This window comes from Peromyscus leucopus, chromosome 8b (assembly GCF_004664715.2).
Source record: "Peromyscus leucopus breed LL Stock chromosome 8b, UCI_PerLeu_2.1, whole genome shotgun sequence".
Lineage (NCBI taxonomy): Eukaryota > Metazoa > Chordata > Mammalia > Rodentia > Cricetidae > Peromyscus > Peromyscus leucopus.
Window position 1 is genome coordinate 34,035,073 of NC_051086.1, and position 22,284 is coordinate 34,057,356.

The following is a 22,284-nucleotide window of genomic DNA, read 5'->3' on the forward strand; positions in this document are numbered from 1 at the left end:
AGGGTGGAGTTGAGAGGAGAGGTCAGCTAGCCACTGGAGGAGCAAGATGTATTAGAACGCCGGCAAAGCCATGAGACACATGACAAAATACAGATTAAAGAAATGGGTTCATTTAAGTTGTAAGAGCTAGTTAGTAATAAGCCCGAGCAATTGGACAAACAGTTTATAATTAATATTAAGCCTCTGAATGATTTTAAAAGTGGCTTCTGGACTGGGTGGGACAGAAAAGCCTCCATTTACAGTGTGCGTGTGGGAATCGGTTCATGTCAGATGTCTTCCTTAATAGTGCTCTCACAGCTCATTTTGGCAAGTTTAGCTAGCCTGTTTGCTCCAACATAACTACAACAAGTATTTAATATTACCATTCAGAACATGGCTTAATAATGAATGATTTAAGGCAATGAAGGAAAATAATTCACAGCACAAAATTAGAATATGTATATTAAGTGTGGGAGGTTTGTAGGAAAGTTAGAAAATTAGAAGCACAAAAATTTAAGAGAAATTTTTTCTCTTTAATAAAAATCATGCAGTTTGACAACAGCGTAGGAAAAGGGAAATTTCAGACACTGTGAGGTAGTTTTTTTTTTTTTTTAAATTTGGTCCCTTGCTTCAAAAATGCATATAATTTATTTACTATTAAAATATTAGTTATAGTAAATATGCTAATAGCTGATGTTCCTTTTGCTAATAACAAAAGCACAGCACTCCTGAACTCAGACTTTTCTAGTGTTTATATATTGCATATATTATATATTATGCAGACAAAATAAAAGTGTTCATTTTACCATATAAACAGCCCATGTTAATATCTGCAACTGCAAAGTATCTGATCTTAAAAAGTGACTGAAAGGTAGGAAATTTTTCTCATTTATTATTACATAACCAATGTTTATCCTTGTAATTTTAATCTCATAGGCCTAAATTGAAAGTTCCTCATATTCACTATATTAAGTCAATATGAAGTATATATTCTCTGAGGAACTTTGGTTAATTGCTTTTACTCATGCAAATCTGTGCTCAAAGAGTCCTCTTCAATATGAATTTTATAATGATTGGTAAGGGAGGATCTCTGACTGAAGAGCTTCCCACATGCACTACATTCATAGGGTTTCTCTCCGGTATGAATTCGCTGATGTGCAATAAGGGAGGAGCTTTGTCTAAAACTCTTCCCACAGGTGTTACATTTAAAGGGCTTCTCTCCTGTATGAATCCTCTGATGTTGAATAAGAGCTGCACTTTGGCCAAATGACATTCCACATTCTATACACTGATAAGGTTTCTCTCCAGTATGAATTCGCTGATGGTTACTGAGGGATGAGTTACACCTGAATGTTTTCCCACACTCATTACACTTATAAGGTCTTTCTCCAGTATGCATTCTCTGATGTTGGATCAGAGCTGAACTTTGTCTGAAGGCTTTCCCACAAACTTTACATTTACATGGTTTCTCTCCAGTGTGAATTCTCTCGTGAATAATAAGAGTTGAATGGGAACTTAAGGCTTTGCCACATTCATTACAATTATACAGTTTCTCCCCAGTGTGAATTATTCGGTGTCTATTGAGTCTTGAAATAGAAGTGAAGCCTTTTCCACATTCATTACATCTGTAGGGCCTTTCTCCAGTGTGAATTCTTTCATGTTGAATAAGTGATGCGCTCTGACTGAAGGCTCTGCCACATTCGCTGCATTTGAAAGGTTTCTCTCCGGTGTGGATTCTCTGATGGTAACGAAGGGATGAGCTAGACTTAAAGGTGTTGCCACATTCATTACACAAGTAGGTCTTTTTTCTGGAATGAATTCTCTGACATCCTGAAAGAGAAGTGGATGCTTTCCTACCTGGGTTATATTTATGAGGATTTTCGCGGGCATGGATTTTTTGATGCAAAAAAAGGCCAGACCTTCTGCTAAAGGATTTTCCACATTCTTTGCATGTATAAGATTTCTCCAAAGTATGAGTTCTTAGGTGCTTACAAAGGGAAGCACTATGGCTGAAGGCTTTCCCACATTCTTTACATATGTAGGGTTTCTCTCCAGTATGAGTTCTTTGATGTTGAATAAGAGCAGAACTTTGGCTGAAAGCTTTCAAACATTCTTTACATTGAAATAATCTCTCTCCAGTATGGTTTTTCAGATGTTTTCGAAGGGATGAGTTGTGCATGAAAGCTTTCTCACAAGTACTACATTTATAGCGTTTTGGTTGATTAAGTGAATTTGAATTTTCCTTGAGGCTATTTCTTTGTGTTTTTTCTCTAGAAACCTTTTGCTTACCAACTGACTTCAGGCTGACGTTTGGACCAAATTCAAATTTCTTACAGCTTTTATCTACAGTAAGGATTTTTGTATGGGTGACTGAAATTATTTGTAAGCTTTCATTTTTGTCCTGCTTTTTAAAACTCTTGTCAGCTCTGCAGAATTTTCCTGAGGTGAAGTCCCAGGACTCATCTCTTTTGAGTTGTTTCCTCATTAATCCCTGAAATGATGAATCTTTAGTTTGAGTTGATTTTGTGGTTTGAAGACTGCTGTTGCATCCTGGAAGAAAAAAAATTGCCAGTGGGTATGATTAGCTAAATTTATAGGAAGACTATTAATGATACCTAAATAAATACTATATGCCTAAAGATACTAACAAGAAGGAAAATGGAAAATAGCACTTCATAAAATAGTGGATGAGAGTCAAACAATGGACTGAACAAAGCTCATGTAAGGAGGTAAGAGTTAAAAGTAACCAATAGAGGGATTAGAGTATGAATTGGGAAATGCAGTCTGGTATCCAAAGCCTATGATGGACTCATAAATTAGGGTATTTTTGACATTCTTTTTTTAAATATCTTACTTCCCCTTTTCTACATATCAGAATCCTTAGTGGCCTTCCAGTTCAATGCAAATAACCCCTCTGTTGCATCTTTTCCTGACTGAGTCTAATTAATAATCCACACCCTTCCTCTTATTATAGCACTTACTACAAGATACAGCAACGCATCATTAAATGACAGAGATGTGCTCTGAGAAATGTGGCCTTAAGTGAGGGCATCATTATGTAAGCATCACAGAGGATACTTGACCCAAATCTAGATGGTAGAGATCAGCCACCTTGATGCAATCAATCAAGAGATATGGTAGACATGAGACATATGGGGCTGCTGCTAGTAGAACATAGCCTCCTTAATCTTTCTTTCTATAAGCACAAGTATATTTTAATACAATGTATTCAAATATAAAGCACAGTAGTCATGAACCAGAAATAGAATCACTTATGGCTGTTATCAAATATTATGTACTGTATATAATTCTAGTGCTATATTTGTATACTATTAGCAGTACAGGTTTGATTACATCAGCATTGTTACAAACACATGAATAATACATTCTGTTAAGTTTTATTTATTCATTATTGAGGCAGGGCCTCACTGTATAACTCTGGTTGGCCTGGAACTCAGTGTAGAGAGCAGGCTAACCTTGAACTCATAGGGATCAACATGCTTCTCCCTCTTGAGTGCTAGGATTAAAGGAGTACACCACTTTGACCAGCTTGCATTCTGTTGTTTAATTTTTTTTAAATTACTGTTTCCTTTATATGTGTATTGCTCGTATTTATGTATGTATACCACATGTGCTAATTGCCTGCAACAGTCAGAAAAGGGCATTGGAACCCCTTGAACTACAGTTATGGTGATTGTGAACCACAGTGTGAGTGCCCGGAAACAAACCCAGGTCCTCTGCAAGAGCAACAAGTATTCTTAACTGCCTATCCATCTCTTCAGGGCACTCTATTAACTTTTAATGGCTACAATGTCACAAGGTAACAGTTCATTTTCAGCTCCACTGTACTCTTATGGGGCCATTATTGTATATGCAGCTTATCATTTACTAAAATGTCACTATACAGTACACAAGTACATTCTATGTATTTAAGGGGAAAGTATATATCTAAGGATGTCAAGAAAACCTTCAATAAAAATCTGTGTCACACAGATAATAAGCACAAATAAGATGTGAATATCTCCATGACATGATAAAATTAAAATACTTTAGTCCTAAAGCTAATACCTTATTTAATGAAGAGTCTATGTGTATTTAATGAAGAGACTCTAGGCAAGTATATCCATTTTCCCTACTATTCACCTTTGAGGAAATATTAATTATTGTAATCAGACAAATAAATTAGAGGAGTTAAAAAAAAAAACTGCCTGTACTTGCTGATGGCATACCATCTTTTAAAACCCTTCAGTGAAGAAGCATATATAGAATGGACACACAAAAGTAATAGCCATTGTTTTATAAAGAATAAGGAATTCAAGAAATAGTTAAAACTTATACAAGCTGAATGAAAATGGAGTATAACCTGTGCTACTCTTGGGTGTTAACCACCCAATGTTATATAATTATGTCAGTAAATAAAGTCAGGATATAGGTCAGAATTTCTTAGTAGCAGCTGACACCCTGGGCCAGATAATTCTCTGTTGTATGGGACTGTCCTCTACATTGCAGAATATTAAGTAGCATCCTGACCTCCACTTGCTGAGAGACAGTAAAAACTTTCCTCACAAAACACCCCCACACAGACTGTAATGAGCAAGAATATGTCTTACTCCTCTTTCTGTGTTTCTCTCATCAGGAGGAACTAATCTTCCTGTATAGCTCACACCTACTAAGGAAAGCTTCAGTTTTAAAATTGGTTCCTCAAAGTGACTTTTAAAAAGTACACACACAAGAGGACAAAATCTTAAAAAGTATATTTAAAAATATATACTTATTTAGAAATGCATTTCCTAAATAAAGACACAAACATTCATTGAACAATAAAACTCATGTTTAAAGAGTAAATTCTAAAGCATGTAGATAGAGAGTATAATGGTGAGTGAGTAGGAAGCAATGTATCAGAATTTCTTCCCAAAGCAGTAAGGAGTCACTTCATGCAAGACCTCATCTTCAACATCATGTGAAGGCAGAGAATGTCCAAACTGTAAAACAAATGTGAGGTATCTGAGAAAAAGTGGATGCCAGGGAATCTGGCACATTTAATGGTATGAAGTGCCAGGATTCTAATTCCCTAACTAGACAACAAAATCTGTCCATTAGAACTATCTTGAAACCCTGGAGTCTATGCAGCCTCTACAGGAAGGCCTGGACAGTAAACTGAAGTATACTCCATTCAGCAACGAGCTCCAAGGAGCTACCCACTAGCATCACTACAGCAGCCCTAAGAAGCGAGGGGCAGGAAGGACCAGCTACTATCTATGGCAGGACACCACCCATCTCCACCACAGGCATGGATACCCAGCGATGTAAAGGCTAATGCCCTTCCCCTCCTTTACTTGCTCTTTCCCCACTTTCAGAGCCAGACACTCATGGATAAGAACACCCAAGAGACAACTGCCCTATGCATGAGAGTTGAGGGAGATTTAGAAAGTCACCATGTGTGCTAAGGGGGAGACACAGGCTGAGAAAAGGGATGAGGTCTTCAGCTTATGCCTCAGTTGGATTACTGTCACAGATGTGCCTTATAACAGCTAAAAAGAAAATCACCCATAACCCCAGCAGACCTGAGAAAAGAAGATTCAGATGCTTACATTTTAATAAAAAAAAAAAAAAAGACAAGTCAGGGGACCGGAGAGATGGCTTAATAACCACTGAGCACTGGCTGCTCTTCCAGATGTTCTGAGTTCAGTATCCACATGGCAGCTCACAACTGTCTATGACTCCAGTTCCAGGGGATCTAACACCCTATTGTGGCTTTTGTGAGCATTGTACCCATGTGGTGCACAGACATTTTTGCAGGTAGAAATCCATACACATAAAAATGAAAAAAATAGATGCACACACACATATTTTAAAAATCACAAGGCATAAGACAAACAGGAAAATAAGTCCTTTCAGAGGAAGCTACAGCTTGAAGTGTATTCCAGTGGTAGAGCACCTGCCTAGCAAGTGCAAGGCCTGAATCTCCAGCACTACAATAAAATTAAACAAAAATGAAAACAAAAGAACAAAATAAGCAGAAAGTATCTTTGCTTAAAGACAAGATGGTGGCATGGTACACAATGACTTTAAAACAACTGTTACAAAACATTTAAAGAACTAAAGGAAAATATGGACAATGACATGAAAATGGTGAATATTAAATATTAAAAATTTTTAATTTTTAAAATTTAAATTTAAAATTAAATGGTGAATATTAAAAAAGACCAAAAATGCAGAAATTATACATCCTCCCAATGATTATCACCACCTCTCACAGCACCCTTTCAACTCTCATCTTTATCTTCCATGCTTTATCTCCCCCAAACCTCTGGAACAATCCCTCCTGCACCCATGGAACTAATTGGAAGCCTACCTTGGCCAGCCAGTTTCAGGCCTTAGGAAAACAGGAATGAATTACAGTCAAGTGCAACACAGGGAGCTTGCAGTACAGAGGGAGGGACAGGTCTTAAATGAAAATGTACTGACCTGCAGTGACAATACACGGACAGAAAATGAAGGGTGGTGAGGAGATAAAGAGTATGGAGAATGTTACCAGGCACGGTGACACACGCCCTTCATTCTGGCTCTTGAGAAGCAGAGGCAGGAGGCCAAGGAGTTGAAAGCCAGTCAGGCTACACGAGACTCTATCGTCAAACAAAACAAAACAACAAAACAACCAAAAAACAAAGTCTAGAAGGAGGGTTAGATTGGCTGAGTCTGCTTATGAAGAAACTCATCCACACAGGTGTGCAAGCCATGCAGCTCCATGACCATTTGAAGAAGGGAAAGGAGAACCCCTGAGGTGGGATGTGTTAGAACCCTGGAAATGACAAACAGGAGACGGAGGTGAACAGGAAGCTGGCGGCTACTGGGGAAGCATTAGGAGGTGTGGACTTGTTGAATAAGTGTGTCACGGGCCAGCTGTGAGGCTGTAGAAGCCTCCCTCCACTCCCAGTGCTCTCTGCCTCCTGCTTGCTGTTTAAGAGGTGAGCTCTCAGCTGCTACTCCAATTGCCTGCCTCCTGCTACCTCCAGGCCACCATCATGGACTCTAGCCCTCTGAAACTGAAAGCCCAAATTTAACTATTTCCTCTATAAGTTGCCTTGGTAGTTTCCACAGAATGACTGTATTTCTCCGAACAAGGGTTTCAAAGATAGACAACCATGGTCTCTAAGTCAGAAACTGTCACTTTGGACTCAAGGAGAAGGGTTTTCTTATTCAGGGTCTATCAGAACAGGGTGTAGCCAGTCTTTCAGCTCTTCCCTAATCCTCACTGTCTGGCCTGACCCAACTTCAGACGGTCCCCAGTGCCCCCACTCCAGGCTCCTAGTCCTCAAGCTCTCCTACATTGGGGGAGGGGGCAGCTCCAGGCTGCTCAGGACTCCTCAGCCCTGTGCAAAACTCAAATCCTCAGATCGAACCCTCTGATGGGCCACAGCAGGATCTAGCTCTCCTGCCACCTCCTGGCCTCTTCTATCTTTCTCCTGGGTCAAGCCTGGCTCCCTTCTGTGGTGGTAATCTAATTGTACTGAAATGTGATTTTGATTGTATGTTAATAAATAAAGTTGTCCGGGGGTCAGAGCTATTAGAGCCATAGCAAGAGTGTGGCGGTGCTGGCACACGCCTTTAATCCCATAGATCTCTGTGTGTTCAGGGATATAGCCAGCATTGGAGACATATGCCTTTAAGACCTAGGGGGCTGTACATTCAGACAGTGACGAGGCCGTCACATGTTTGGGTTTACAACCAATGAGAAGGCAGAATAATACTATAAAAAAGGTGTACAGACAGGAAGTAGCCCTCTTTCGCGAAGCTGGGACAGCAGGAGGAAGGGTGAGATTTTAGCTCTGAGCTCTGACTTCTCGGCTTTCTCTTTACATTGTTTCTGTGTTTCTTATTTAATAAGACGGTTAGTTACATCAATATCTGGCGCCCAACGTGACAAGAATCCATTAAAAACCGCTTGGCTTGACGGCAGGTCCACTTTCCCGCAAGGGCAGCAGGCGGCGGCAGGAAGCAGCCGGAGTCCTAGTCCGAGCTGCCGGCTTCCTAGTCCGAGTGGCAGCTTCTAGCCCGGGCCTAGGTCTGTGAGCAGCTTGCTTAAAGCCGGTGCTACAAACAACTCAGACCTGCCCTGCCGAACAGGGCCCTGCCTGTAAAGCCAACGCACGTGGTCGGAGCTTAAGGAAGCCAGACCCAAGCCTTGACTCGGCACAAGAGGGAACACGTGGCTGGATTTAAGCTTTAGCCGGCTACGCTTTCTTGTGCGTTCTCTCTTTCCTCTCTCTCTCTCTCTCTCTCTCTCTCTCTCTCTCTCTCTGGATTTACACCTGGGACACTAGGTGGCTGCTTTGAAAATCCCTTCGGATTTCTACTGTTCTACGAAGATTTGGTAAGTCATAACATATCAGATGTTTTAAAGGAAACTATCTAAAAGACAATTTTTTCCACATTAAAAAACAAATGGGTTTTATGTGTACATTGGAAGAAAATTGGTTTTTGTTCGAAATTTTAGGCAGTCTGATAATGGAACAACTATATAATATTAGTATTGGTGGAATTATGCAGCTTATCACTATACTAATCCACATTTTAATATTTAAAAAGATAGTCAATTTAAGTGCCAGGATAACAGCTTTAGAAGAACTTGTTAAACCTGTAAAAATTCAGACAGAAGAAATTAACAGTGAAGTTGTTTCAAGTCAGGATCATAAGGTTGCAGAAAGAAAGCCTGTTTTCACACAGTCACCCTTAATTTATCCTGTAACCGTACAGCAGATGCCTGATCAAATGGCTACACAAAATATTTGGGCTCCAATTGAAATGTTGGATTTAAAAAGGTTTAAGGAGGCAATAGTATCTTATGGCATGCATTCCCCATATGTAAAGCAAATGTTAAACTCTTGGTCAACATATAATAGGATAGTACCACAGGACTGGCGGACCTTGTACAAGGTGTTCTGGAACCCAGCCAGAGACTTCAATTTCTGACTTGGTTTAAGGAGGAGGCTAAAAACATAGAAAAACAATGGAGGGATAAAGGAATACAAGTTTGCCAGGATCAGCTTACTGGAGAAGGCCAATATGCTTCAGTACAAACACAATGTTTATATGATGTCCAAACCCTAATTTTATGTTGAACGGCAGCCTTGAATGCATGGGACAGAGTTGAGGAACCAGGAAAAAAATCTGAGTCATTTACAAAGGTGATGCAAGGCCCAAAAGAGTCTTTTACAGATTTTTTACAAAGACTGGCTTCAGCAGTAAAGAGAATGGTCTCGGATTCAGAAGCTGGTAAGGCAATAATTGAATCTTTGGCCTTTGAGAATGCGAATGCAGCATGCAAAAGAATAATCAGGCCATTAAGGGCAAGATCTGCACCTATGGAAGATTGGATTAGAGAAACAATTAATGTTGAAGCTGATGAGCATGATGATACATGGGTAGGAGAAGTAATTTCAAAAGGTTTGAGGAGTGTTAGATGTTTTGGATGTGGAAAGCAAGGACATTTGAAAAGGGACTGTAGACAGGTCATTCCAGAAACAATGTTTCTTCAAGGAACAATGGCAACAGAATGCCCCTTCCTTCTGGAGTATGCAGAAGGTGTGGTAAGGGAAAACACTGGACCAACGAATGTAGATCAACAAAGGACAGACAGGGTAATCCTTTGCCTCAGTCTTCGGGAAACTCCCAGAGGGCCTTGCGCAGGCCCCAGTGCAAATCCAGTTCAAACCTTTCCTGCAGCCATAGAGGAAATGCCTGCTCTGGAGAGCGATTAAATAACCAAATGCCTATTGGAATAAATCATGCTGGTCAGGATGATGAAACAGAGAGAATAGAAAATTCAGGAGAAAACATAAAGAAAATTTTTTGGCAAACTTCTATTAATGAACAAAGACCAAAATTAACGATAAAAATAAATGGTGTTTTGTTGTCTGGTCTGGTAGACACAGGTGCGGACGTTACCATAATTGCACCAGAATTTTGGCATCCAACTTGGCCTCTTCAGGAGGTAAACGTTCAACTGTTAGGAATTGGGACATTATCTCAGGTGAAACAGAGTGCAAGATGGCTCGAATGTATAGGTCCAGAAGGACAGAGAGGAAAATTAAAACGATATGTGGCTAACATAACTATGAACCTGTGGGGTCGAGACTTGTTGCAACAATGGAATACTCAGATTAACATCCCTCCAATCTCAGAAACAAATCATAAACTAACACATGTTACTGAGAGAAATATTAGAAGATATTGTTCTAATGAGTGGTCACCAGCCATCCATATTATACAAGAACAGGGCACAATAACTGATGATCTTCCAAAGACACCAACAGCTCTACCTTTAAAATGGTTAACAGACAAGCCTGTATGGGTCCAGCAATGGCCTTTAACAACAGAGAAACTCCAGGCTTTAGAAGAGCTAGTAGAAGAACAGTTAAATGCTCAGCATATTGAAGAATCAACCAGCCCTTGGAATTCTCCTGTATTTGTTATTAAAAAGAAATCTGGCAAATGGAGAATGGTAACAGACCTTAGAGCAATTAACAAAGTAATTCAGCCAATGGGCTCTCTACAATCTGGGAGGCCTTTGCCTACTCTGTTACCAAAAGGATGGCCTCTCATAGTTATTGATTTAAAAGACTGTTTCTTTTCAATACCCTTACAAGAAAAAGACAGAGAAAGATTTGCTTTTACAGTGCCTACTTATAATAATTCTCAACCGGTTAAAAGATTTCAATGGAGGGTCCTCCCTCAGGGAATGTTGAATAGCCCAACTCTGTGCCAATACTTTGTACAACAGCCATTGGAAGTGATAATGTAAAAAATTTCCTAAATCTATAATTTATCATTATATGGACGATATTTTACTAGCTGACTCAAATGCAGATACTTTAGAAATAATGTTTGAAGAAGTAAAGAAAATTTTGCCTTGCTGGGGATTACAATTGCTCCTGAAAAGACACAAAGAGGAGATTCTATTAATTATTTAGGACATAAAATAGAGCTACAAAAAATTAGACCCCAAAAGGTGCAAATTCGGAGAGATAGACTACAGACTCTTAATGACTTTCAAAGATTATTTGGAGATATTTCTCATCTACGAACTATTGTTGGGGTAAAAAATGATGAACTGACTAATTTGTTCAAAACCTTAGAAGGTGACAAGGATTTAAATAGTCCAAGAGAATTATCACCTGAAGCTGAGAAAGAATTGGCCTTGGTAGAAAAGAAAGTGCATGAAGGACACGTGGATCATATTGATCCAAAGCTGGATTGCATTTTGGTTATTTTACCTTCTAGGCGTTCTCCTACTGGAATATTAATGCAGAGGGAAGATATTATATTGGAATGGATATTTTTACCAAATAAACCAAATAAAAAATTAAAAACTTATGTGGAAAAAATCTCTGACTTGATTTACAAAGGAAAATTGAGACTTCGTCAATTAGCAGGCATAGACCCAGCAGAAATTGTCGTACCATTAACTAAGGAAGACATTGAAAAATTATGGACAGAAAGTGAACCTTGGCAAAGAGCTTGCAGTAATTTTTTGGGAGAAATTAACAGCAAATATCCCAAAAGCAATAGAATTGATCTTATAAAGAGAGCTGATTGGATCTTGCCTCGAATTGTACAGGAAAAACCCATATCTGGAGTTCGTACATTTTATACAGATGCCAACAAAGAAGGAAAGGCAGGTTACAAATCAGAAAATTTAAGTAAAGTGGTTCAAAGTCCGTATAATTCAGTTCAAAAATCAGAATTGTATACTATTCTGTTGGTATTAATGGATTTTTCAGAACCTCTCAACATAGTAACTGACTCTCAGTATGCTGAAAGAGTGGTGTTACATATTGAGACTGCAGAATTTATCCCTGATGCTTCAGAATTAACTTCACTATTTATTCAATTACAAGATACAATCAGGAAAAGGAATCATCCTTTATATATAACTCACATTCGATCCCATACTGGTCTGCCAGGCCCTCTAGCACAAGGCAATGATGAGATTGATAAATTATTGATAGGAAATGTGCTGGAAGCCTCAGAATTTCATAAAAAACATCACGTCAATAGTAAAGGTTTAAAAAAGGATTTTTCCATAACCTGGCAACAAGCTAAAGAAATAGTAAAGAAATGTCCTACTTGTTCCTTCTACAATCAAATGCCATTACCAGCAGGATGTAACCCAAAGGGTACTCAGAGAAATGAAATCTGGCAGATGGACGTGTTTCACTTTGCAGAATTTGGAAAATTGAAATATGTACACCACACTATCGATACTTATTCAGGATTTCAATGGGCAACTGCTTTGAGTTCTGAAAAAGCTGATTCTGTAATCACTCATTTGCTAGAAGTTATGGCCATCATGGGTATACCTGCACAAATCAAAACTGACAATGCTCCATCATATGTCTCTGTTAAAATGAAACAGTTTTTTTGCTTATTACAATATAAAGCATATTACAGGCATACCACATAATCCTACAGGTCAAGCAGTTATAGAAAGATCAAACAGAACTCTAAAGGATATGCTAAATAAACAGAAATGGGTAACAAAAACCCCAGAAATAGACTGCATAATGCTCTTCTAACTTTGAATTTTCTGAATGCCAATGAGAAAGGAACAACAGCTGCAGAGAGACATTGGATAATAGAAAAAACTACAGAATTAAATCAGCCTATATACTTTAAGGATGTGCTGACCTCAGAATGGAAACCAGGGTATGTATTACATTGGGGACGAGGTTTTGCTTTTGTTTCTACAGGAGAAGATAAGCTGTGGGTACCATCAAAATTGATAAAGGTTCGATTTGAACAAGAGAGACCTCTTAATTGAGGAGGTGATAGTTCATCAACCAGCATGAACATCCAATTTAAACTAACTTGTACCAGTAACACATGCCTTTTCATTTAATCAGATAATAACTTGCCAAAAGGAACATCCCCAAAATTAGTCTTGGGGAAAGGTTTTTGTTTTTGTCTTTTAGGAGAATGAAGGTTAAGGAATCTGAAGAACACTGGACAAATGAGACAACTGAAGAAAAGGGACAAATCATCTATCCCAAGAAACAGAGTGAAACGGTGTATGGGTATATATTATCTAAAAAATTTTTATGTCTTCCTAAATGTTTGTTTCTGCTTTTCTCTAAAGATTTAACACTATTGGTCTTCTAATAGTCCCAGTTCAATTAAAATTTAAAGCTGACTTTGGAGTTGGAGAATGGCTCTCTCCTTCTTTAAAATCAAGCATGTTGTTAAAAGGAAAATGCAAACTCCCTGTATCATGCCAGAATAAAAGAGCCATCTTCTGCTATGGTACAGGACAAAAGCAAAATTAATTAAGGGACTATTCTATTACTAATCTCAACTCTTTTGATTCTATTCTGATTCTTTAAACTTTTCTTAAAGTATAAATTTTATATCAAAATTTACAAGATTAATATATATACATTTTAAACTTTGTTAAGATATGAATGGTCATATAGAGTACTAACTAATTCTAGAAAAAAGGCTAGTTGCATATATATGTTTTTGTGTTCGAGTCTCTTATCAGTTTTCTGCAGGAAATCACGGCCAGGCCTAACATCAACTGAAGTCTCCAGAAAGAAGATGGGCCCCACAACAACAACAATTGCACGTGGACAATAATAATATCATTAAGCTGACAAACATCATCCACAGATCAGCTTTGAACTACAAGGTGCTCAGAGCAATTTTGAGATGACTAGCTGAGATGATCCAGTCTCAAAGACTACTTGAATAAGGACTTGAGATAAACCCTGAACTTTGGCATTATACACAGACTGGATAATGAAGGATATAGTTACCTCTCCTAGAATTTGACAATTAACCTAAAATTTTTCTTTCAGGATAAAGAAAACTTCGCCCATACCCAGCAGGAAGCAATTTTAAGAATACGACGCCCACATTCCCAAAGAGGTGGTGTGGGGCGGGTGGTTTTTTGGTCTTTTTAATGGGTTTTGTGTCTGGGATAATTTTCAGTATTTAGGGGGGTTGGTTACAAGTTATTGTCAAGGGTTAAGAAAAAGGCTAAGCAAAGGAGATTAGATTTAAGGTTCTTGTTTAAAAAAAAAGAAAAAAAAAGAAAGAAAGAAAGAAAAGAAAAAGACAATTACTAATACTTTACATTGGATTGAATTGTTTTATATTGTATACAAATTTGAAACTGATATTGTTAGAAAATGCTATATGTATATTTCTAATTGTATTTATACCATTCATTTAACAATGTAATGCAAATTTCTGATCCTTGAATGTTATTATTACCAACTACTAGGATATAAAGAAATGAAAGTTAGTAGTTAGACATTACAATAGAACTTGTAGTCATATTAGATATGTTTTAAAAATTGAGCAGAGATGTTTTAGACAGGTCATCTTCAAACCCTTCAGAGATCTACAGAATATGGCATTTAAAATGTTTTAATAACTTAGAAAATTTTTCTTTTTTGAGACATGTCGGCTCCTGGCAGTACCAATCTACTTCAGAGAAAATATGGGCATTGAAGAAACTGCATATGGAGTCAACTTTCATTGTGGCAAAAGTTAGCCACTGGACAACAAAGTATCCTCGAATCAACAGGACAAAATGGACAGACAGAACACGAAACAAGGGACTACTGATTCTTGCCAAAACAAGTGTGGTTATGGCTTTATCAAAAGGCATCTTCTGAGGCCAGGACAATATGGCCCCATCCCTGAAGTGGCCTTCGCATCCGGAAAAGGTACGGTGCCCTTTTCTTCGAAGGCAGCTTAACAGGCAGAGGGCCGATGGCTTCTGTTGTACAATGGAACAGCAACTGAAAGTTCATGCCTCTTGAAAGTAGACTGGCATTTAATAGAGGGATGTGGAGAAGAAGGGGATGCTGAGATAAAGCCATATATACACAGCCAAGAAGAATGGACAGCTGAATTTAAAAACTGTCAACAATTTCCAGAATTTAAAATCCTGAATCATGACAGGACACTAGTGGAATTCAGGTGTTTCTGGTATGTGGACTGCTCTCACCCAATGTGAGGTTGAACTGTTGACCTTGTGTACATCCTACATCACAAATGAGTCTGTCAGATACACTAAGCCTATAGGCTGAAGATGATGCCCCAACACTGCGGAGAAACCTCAGGTGACTGCCCAGGTAGCTGGCTGTTTCTGTCAACTCACAAAATTTTTTGGAAGTTGCTTGCATGCACTTCCTGTTTTTATTTTTGTTAGCTAATATTATTCCCTTCTTGGGTCTCTGAGGGAGTTGAAGATTAGTTAGTTATGGTTGAAGATTAGTTAGTTATAGTTGAAAATTAATTAGGATAGAAAGTACATTAGATACATCTTGGAATTACCAAAATAGGATAGATAATGGAATTATTTTCTCTGATTTGTCAAATACCTGACATTTAGGTATTTATTACTTGTATATACTGTATATAGTTATTGTACTTTTGTATATAGTTTTTCTTTTGTTAGTTATAACCTTTTGCTTTTTTTCTTTTTATTAAAATAGAAAAGGGGAAATGTGGTGGTAATCTAATTGTACTGAAATGTGATTTTGATTGTATGTTAATAAATAAAGTTGTCCGGGGGTCAGAGCTATTAGAGCCATAGCAAGAGTGTGGCGGTGCTGGCACATGCCTTTAATCCCATAGATCTCTGTGTGTTCAGGGATATAGCCAGCATTGGAGACATATGCCTTTAAGACCTAGGGGGCTGTACATTCAGACAGTGACGAGGCCGTCACATGTTTGGGTTTACAACCAATGAGAAGGCAGAACAATAATACTATAAAAAAGGCGTACAGACAGGAAGTAGCCCTCTTTCGCGAAGCTGGGACAGCAGGAGGAAGGGTGAGATTTTAGCTCTGAGCTCTGACCTCTCGGACAACTTTATTTATTAACATACAATCAAAATCACATTTCAGTACAATTAGATTACCACCACATTTTGAGCTCTGACCTCTCGGCTTTCTCTTTACATTGTTTCTGTGTTTCTTATTTAATAAGACGGTTAGTTACATCAATACCCTTCTCCTGACCATCATTCGACACTTCCTAGACTAGAGTCCACGTGCTCGGGGAAGTCCTGAACTCAGTGCTGCCGGCCTCAACTCTCCCAGCACTTTGTGTCTTTGCTCCCTAGTCCTCGCTAGACTTCCTGTGTCTAGTGTGACTGCCATTCTATGTCCCGTGTGTGCTTGCTGTCTTCACTCTCATTGTCTCTACTGGACTGCGCAAGAGCAGGCCCGGGTCTCCTTGGCTGGTGCTGCCTTGCTTATATCCCGCTTATTTAGATAAAGGCATGGCCAGATGGTGGGGCCAAGCGGGGAGTCTTCATTCAACTCTCAGCTCCCAAAACATCCACCTCTTCCATTTCTCTCTCATCACTGATTCCTCTTTCTTAAGCACGTCACAATGGCCTTCCTGGGACTCTGCCCTCTGCAGTCAACTCAAGGCTACAAAAACCACCTTCCTGTGTCAGTGCGGGGCTCTAACCTCTCATGTGGGTCCCGGCCACATCTGTCTGACCTTACACCCCCAGCTGTGGGTGAACAACTATCCGAGTACTTCAACCGAACACCCCACAGACTGCACCTCGCTTCCATGACTCCTGAAGCGGGCTTCCCCACCAGGCCCTGCTGGTCTCCTGAGTGGCTCCAGGAGGCTCCCCACCTCTAGCTTGGCCTCACTTCGAATCTGTCCTCCTAATGCTTCCAAAACAGCCAGTCTTATTGAACTACAATCACACAAGGACTTCATGAACATTAACAGTCTCTGGGAAAAAACTAGACATCAAGTACCCTTTTACAGTGCATTCCAAAACTAACTTCTGTCTCCAGTGACAGCGTGTCCTCACGTCTCCCTGCTTATCCAGGTACCACTCATGCAAGCAATACATTGTCTTTAAAGTAGATGGTGCCACGTCTTCACAGAGCTCTGTAACCTTTTCACCCTTCAGCATGTCTTGGAGCTCTGTCCACATCAGTGTGTTCTTTCATCCTAAGTGGGGTGACGCAAGCCAGAGTGAGGACACATCCGGGCTTCTTGAGTTACGTATTGATTCAAGCATTCATTTCTGTACCAGACCTTGTTTTCCCCACTGAAATATCAGGGATCATAAATTCTCCTTAAACTTCTTAGATATTCCCATTATCCACAGGACAGTCCAAATCTCTTAAAACTGTACCAAAATGCAGTGAGGCCTTCCAAGCTCATTCCTTTGTCTCCGCTTCCTATACATACTCTGTGCACAGCCAGAAAGAATTACTTCCAACATACCCTCAACTATACTGATTTCTTGTACATAAAATGCAGCCTCCTTGGAAAGAATGAGAGACCTTGCGATACTCATTTGAAAAGTGACCAGAGACAGGAGGGGAAGCTAGGACCTAGGGGCCTGGGATTTCTCTTTCCCATAAGTCCTTGAGGATCAAGTACCTGTAGAAGTCTCCTGTTGAGAGAGAGGCCGATCTAAGGCTTTCTCTGAGGCCCTGCTGTATCGAGAGGGAACATCGTCCCTTGAATAAAATCAGGAAGATGCTTGGCAGAGGCAGTAACGGCCTGGGGCCGAGGCTTTGGGGGAGCTTCCGCTTCAGATCCACTCTTGCCCCCCAAGAGCCATCATCGTCAGTCCCTAGGTTGCTGTGGGCTCCATCCGTGACACCCTTAGGATCTCCTGTGTCCCCATGTGCAGCACTGCCTGATTACCACCCTGCTGCCTCCGTCTCACTGTGAGAGCTCTCCACTGACTCTCCCGTTCCCCGCCACACACAGACTCTAAGATGCTGCTGTACTTCTTAGTAAACAGACACTCCTGACCCAGCGGTGTTCCTGTCTTCTTTATCTTCTCATCCTCGGCCCTCCCCTTAACAGCCCTGCCACTGAAGAACAACCTGCTGGTCGAGGGCAGTCTCCAGTCACTGAGGCTGCCTTCTACTCTTATTTTGCAGAGATTCTTGGGTCTCTCAGGCCCACCCACTCACCAAGAGAGGAGCCGCCATGACTTTCTTTCTCTGCTTTCCAGGGTTCTTCTCCTTGCTGCAGCACGGAGATCATCTTTGGTTTGGTAAATGGAAATCCTGATCACAAACAAAGTGAACAATGAAAAGACTTAGTTTTGTTTTAACATGGACAAGCATTACATATTTGTGTGGGAAGCTCAGAGGACGGCGCAGAACCCTTCAACAGGGCACTTCAGCTGCTCCCTGTCATCTGATGGGATGTGTTAAGCAGGGGCAAGGGGCTCATAGGACGTGACTGGTAGATCTAATTGTACATTATGGAAACACGAAAGGCAGGCAGTTCTAGAAAAGGAACGTTGGGTGTACAGATGGAATAAAAACATACAAGCAGGTATCTGTGAAGAAGATTAGGTGTCAGGTAGCCTGTTTAAAGCAAGAAAACAGTATTCGATTCCTTTTCAAGGACAGAGTGTACAGCATTTACCTGACTGCAAAAGAGAAGTGGGAGGCAAGAAATCTGTAGGAGAGGAGTGTTGAGGGAAGTCTTTGTTACAGGCAATGCAGAATAAATATAGTACGAGAATGCAGCTTCTGAAACACTGGAAGAATTTCTACTGTCAAACTACAGGCAGTGGGAGATGGCATGAGCATCAACTCCCTTTGGTCTCACCTAAACAGCTGCAAGTGGAAAACAGTTTCAGTATTTATTGAGATCTGATTTATACAGTCCCTACAGCAAAACCCAGTGGGGGTGTTTTAACGACCACAGCTGTCATTCAGGGAAGGAGGTGCTAAGGTCTCGTTTCCGAATCTACGCCCACAGGGAACTCCCTTACCCAGTGAGGCCAGGTTGTTGTAGTTCTCCAGCATCACCTCACGGTACAGGCTTCTCTGGGAGTGATCCAGCTTCCTCCACTCATCCCGAGTAAAGAGCACAGCCACATCCTCAAACGTCACGGACACCTGTGACGAAAAGCCATTCCATCTCTCCCAGGACCAGCCTCATGCATCATGAGGGAGGTGACAGTGTGGAAAGTGGACAGGCCATCACGAAATGCTGCTGATGTCACCGAAGGTTCTCAAGGGGCCAGGTCATCCATTTAATGATCAATTCAACCAGTGACAAATACACAGAGCAGCACTGAGTAGGAGCCTGGCTTTGTGTACAGGGATTATGGCCATTATTGCACATCATGGTAATCAGAAGTCTTTCTGATAAAGATTCTTTTGAGTTTTTTATTTTGTTTTAGAGATAGGGTCTATACAGCTCTGGCTGTCCTGGAACTCACTCTGTAGACCAGGCTGGCCTCAAACTCACAGAGATCCCCCTGCCTCTGCCTCCCGAGTACTGGGATTAAAGGTGTGGGCCACCACACTCAGCAAGATTCTTTACTCTTAATTTTCACATGTATGCAATGCCTATATAGGAAAAATAATTTACCGTGAAGAGAATACAAAAGATGGTTTTTTCTTTTAAAGAATTTCTGATCGAATCAGCACACAGGAACATGCATAAAATAATTTCAACATTGCAAAAAAGCTGCGTAGCTAGACTGGCAAGCCCGCACCCCATCTACTTCAAGAGGCAAGAATGTGAAGCCAGGAGCTGCCAACGCTGTGGTCACGAGCTTCACCACTCATAGCAGCACTGCAGCTGAAGACTTCCAACGCGGACACAGAGCCTACTGTTCTTTCCTTGGTCTTAAACTTCTGGAGACTGAGGATTTCTGTTTTTACTGTAGTATTGGCACGTGGGGAGAAGATGAGGGAGATGCAGGGGAGGGTTGACACACAGGGATGGAGGTCTAGGACATGAACAAAACTTGACTCTCCCAGATGGAAATGTAAAGGCTGCCCAGATCCCAGCCCGTTATGGGTCCAATGATAACCTGTATCATTAATATCGAGGTTATCTGGTGCCATGGTAGCTAAGGCTGAGCCATTACCATGTCCCTGGCCTGACCTAAACACTTTCCATGAACTATATCATTCTCTGACCTATCCTAGAAGAGGACAAGAGCTGTTATTTTGTTTCTATTGGTGAGGGAACTGAGGCACAGAGTTAGACTTACTTTCTCAAAGCCCACAAATGGTAACAGAGGGGATGGTTACAATTCAGCTGACTTGAGTATCCCATTTCCCGACCACTGTGCTCACTGATTTTCCGCCAAAGATCCCATGAACCCTCTTCGTGGCTTCTCGAGTTGTCTGTCTGCTTTCAGAGTCAGGCTCCCGAAGCTATCCCCTGCAGTATGGTTTCCCTTTGTCCGTGTGGTGTCTAGATGGGGGTCTCTCTAAATCCCTGCACCTTACAACGGCAGGTCAAGATTAGTTTTCACAAGAATGGTACGATTGAAACCGAGGATCCAAGAGTGAAGGGGAAAACCATGGGCTGGAGAAGGCTGGGGGAGTATCATAAGCATTTTCAAGGGCAAAAGAAACACATGAGCAATCTTGGTGAGGGCTGAGAGAAACATGCATGAAGGAAGGAGGCATACCCATACCAGAAAGGCTCTCCCCAGGTGTGTCCCTAGTGATAAAAGGGCCCTTGCATGTCACTGTCAATTTAGTAAGTACACAGCAGACTGGGATCGGCCAACAGTGAGGCTAGATAACTGTGAGCATGGAGTGTGCCCCTACAAACAACCCATGAGGAAGGACCAGCTCCTCCATGGGCACCAAATCCTGGTGAAGGGTGTCCTGGGTGCAGGACTTCAGTCAGGAAGGAAAAGCAAAACCATACAAAACCCATCTTCTGCTAAGAACTGAGATGGCAGCGCGCTCACCTGAGACCTCCCTTCCCTTTGCTCTGGAGCCATGTTCTCTTTCTGGGCTTTTCTCAAGGATGGGTACAGTCTCCAGAAAGTGATCTGAGGGAAGAGAAAAGTAGGACTGCTTCACATCCCTCAGAAGCGCCATCTCCGAATGCGTCCCATCAGCATCCGCTGAGCCTGGCTCTCCTGCCTCCAGAGACAGAAGAAGGAGCTGGGGATGGACATCAGGGAAGACTCAGGCGACACTGGATTCCATCACAGAGGGGACTCACTGCGTCCCCACGTGCCATCACCCTACACTGTTCACCACAGCTCAGCGGGCACTGCCCGGACCCTTCAGATCAGGAAACTGAGGCCAGAGTGCGGCCACAGTGGGGGCGCACCCATTGCCACCTGCTCAGATCTGACATGGGTCCAGGACCGTGTTCCTCCATTCCACGTGCTCCCCACCCAAATGCGCAGTTGCTGTCAAGGGGTCAATTTCCAGATCCCCAGAGAAAACTCCAGAAAGGGGACCAGTGGCTCAGGACGGCCCAGGCTGGGGCCGCCATAGGCCTCCACGTCCTCCAATCTGGCCAAGCCGCTCACCTCCCTCTGGCTCCCGCTACACCTCATGAAGGCTCCGAGCCACCACGCGTGGAGACTCAGCCCGGGGAGCTCGGCCCCGAGCCGCGAACAGAGCAACAGACGCCCTGCAGCCGGCTGAAGCTCACAGGGGAGGCGGGGCTGGAGGGAGTGGGGTGGGGGGCTCAGAGGATGGCAGACTCGCAGGCCTCTGGGAAATGTAGTCCACTCCGGGACCCAGGGATTCTGGGATTTGAAGTTGACTGGATCTCCCGCTCTAGTGCGCAGCTGCAGTGGAGGCACCCCGCAAAGGGCCCTGGGTTCACCAGTTATATGAAGTCTTGGATGTGGAGAGCAATGTAATTGCATTTGTGTGAATAGTGGTGAGGCCAGCCGATACTGTCCCCAAAAGACCCACTTCTCCCGCAGGTACTTGAAATCGTATTGCGTTTAACGCTTTTAAAATAAACCAGAGAACATCATTTGGTTTGCAGTGCTTTTTAGTGGGATAGAGAGTAGACACTGAGCTGTGAAAAGAATTATATATTGCTTTAGACTCCGAGGGTGTTACAGGATTAAAAACAAAAGAAGGGCAGGCTAGTGAAACCTGGAGCTCTAGCATTTACAATAAATAAATAAATAATAAAAATAATAAATAATAAAAATAATAAATAATGAAGAGTGATAGAGGAAGATGCCTGAATTTGACCTCTGGTCTGAACACAATGTAACACACACACAACACCACAACACCAACCAACACACACACACACACACACACACACACACACACACACACACACGGAGATTGATATACAAGGCCTGTGTCAGCCTCATCTGGCTATCCAAGAAACTGGAACTTCCTGGCAAATCAGTGCCAATAAAACTGTTATATGTTGTAAGTTCATTGTTACTCAGTAAATTCTGACACAAATGTATTCATCTCTTTTTCTGATATAGTACGATCAGGACAAAGATAAGGACCAAATACGGTCATGCTTTGCTTAATG

The 22,284-nt window shown here is 41.3% G+C and overlaps 1 protein-coding gene across 2 annotated transcripts; it reads right to left on the reverse strand.

The window, feature by feature from the left end:
- Window positions 1–491: 491 nt before the first annotated feature.
- On the reverse strand, window positions 492–21,460 carry LOC114688104 (zinc finger protein 354B). 2 transcript variants are annotated; one of them, XM_028862715.2, is made up of 5 exons: window positions 21,299–21,460; window positions 20,723–20,806; window positions 18,773–18,899; window positions 17,958–18,053; window positions 492–2,529 (listed from the first exon to the last, which is right to left on the reverse strand). In XM_028862715.2, exons 1-5 carry the CDS (start codon window positions 21,323–21,325, stop codon window positions 998–1,000), a joined length of 1,866 nt encoding a protein of 621 aa, XP_028718548.1. In that variant the 5' UTR covers window positions 21,326–21,460; the 3' UTR covers window positions 492–997. The 2 variants fall into 2 exon arrangements, with proteins under 2 accessions (XP_028718548.1, XP_037056715.1); XM_037200820.1 differs by lacking the exons at window positions 18,773–18,899; window positions 21,299–21,460 and having other exon boundaries at window positions 20,723–21,289.
- Window positions 21,461–22,284: the final 824 nt, after the last annotated feature.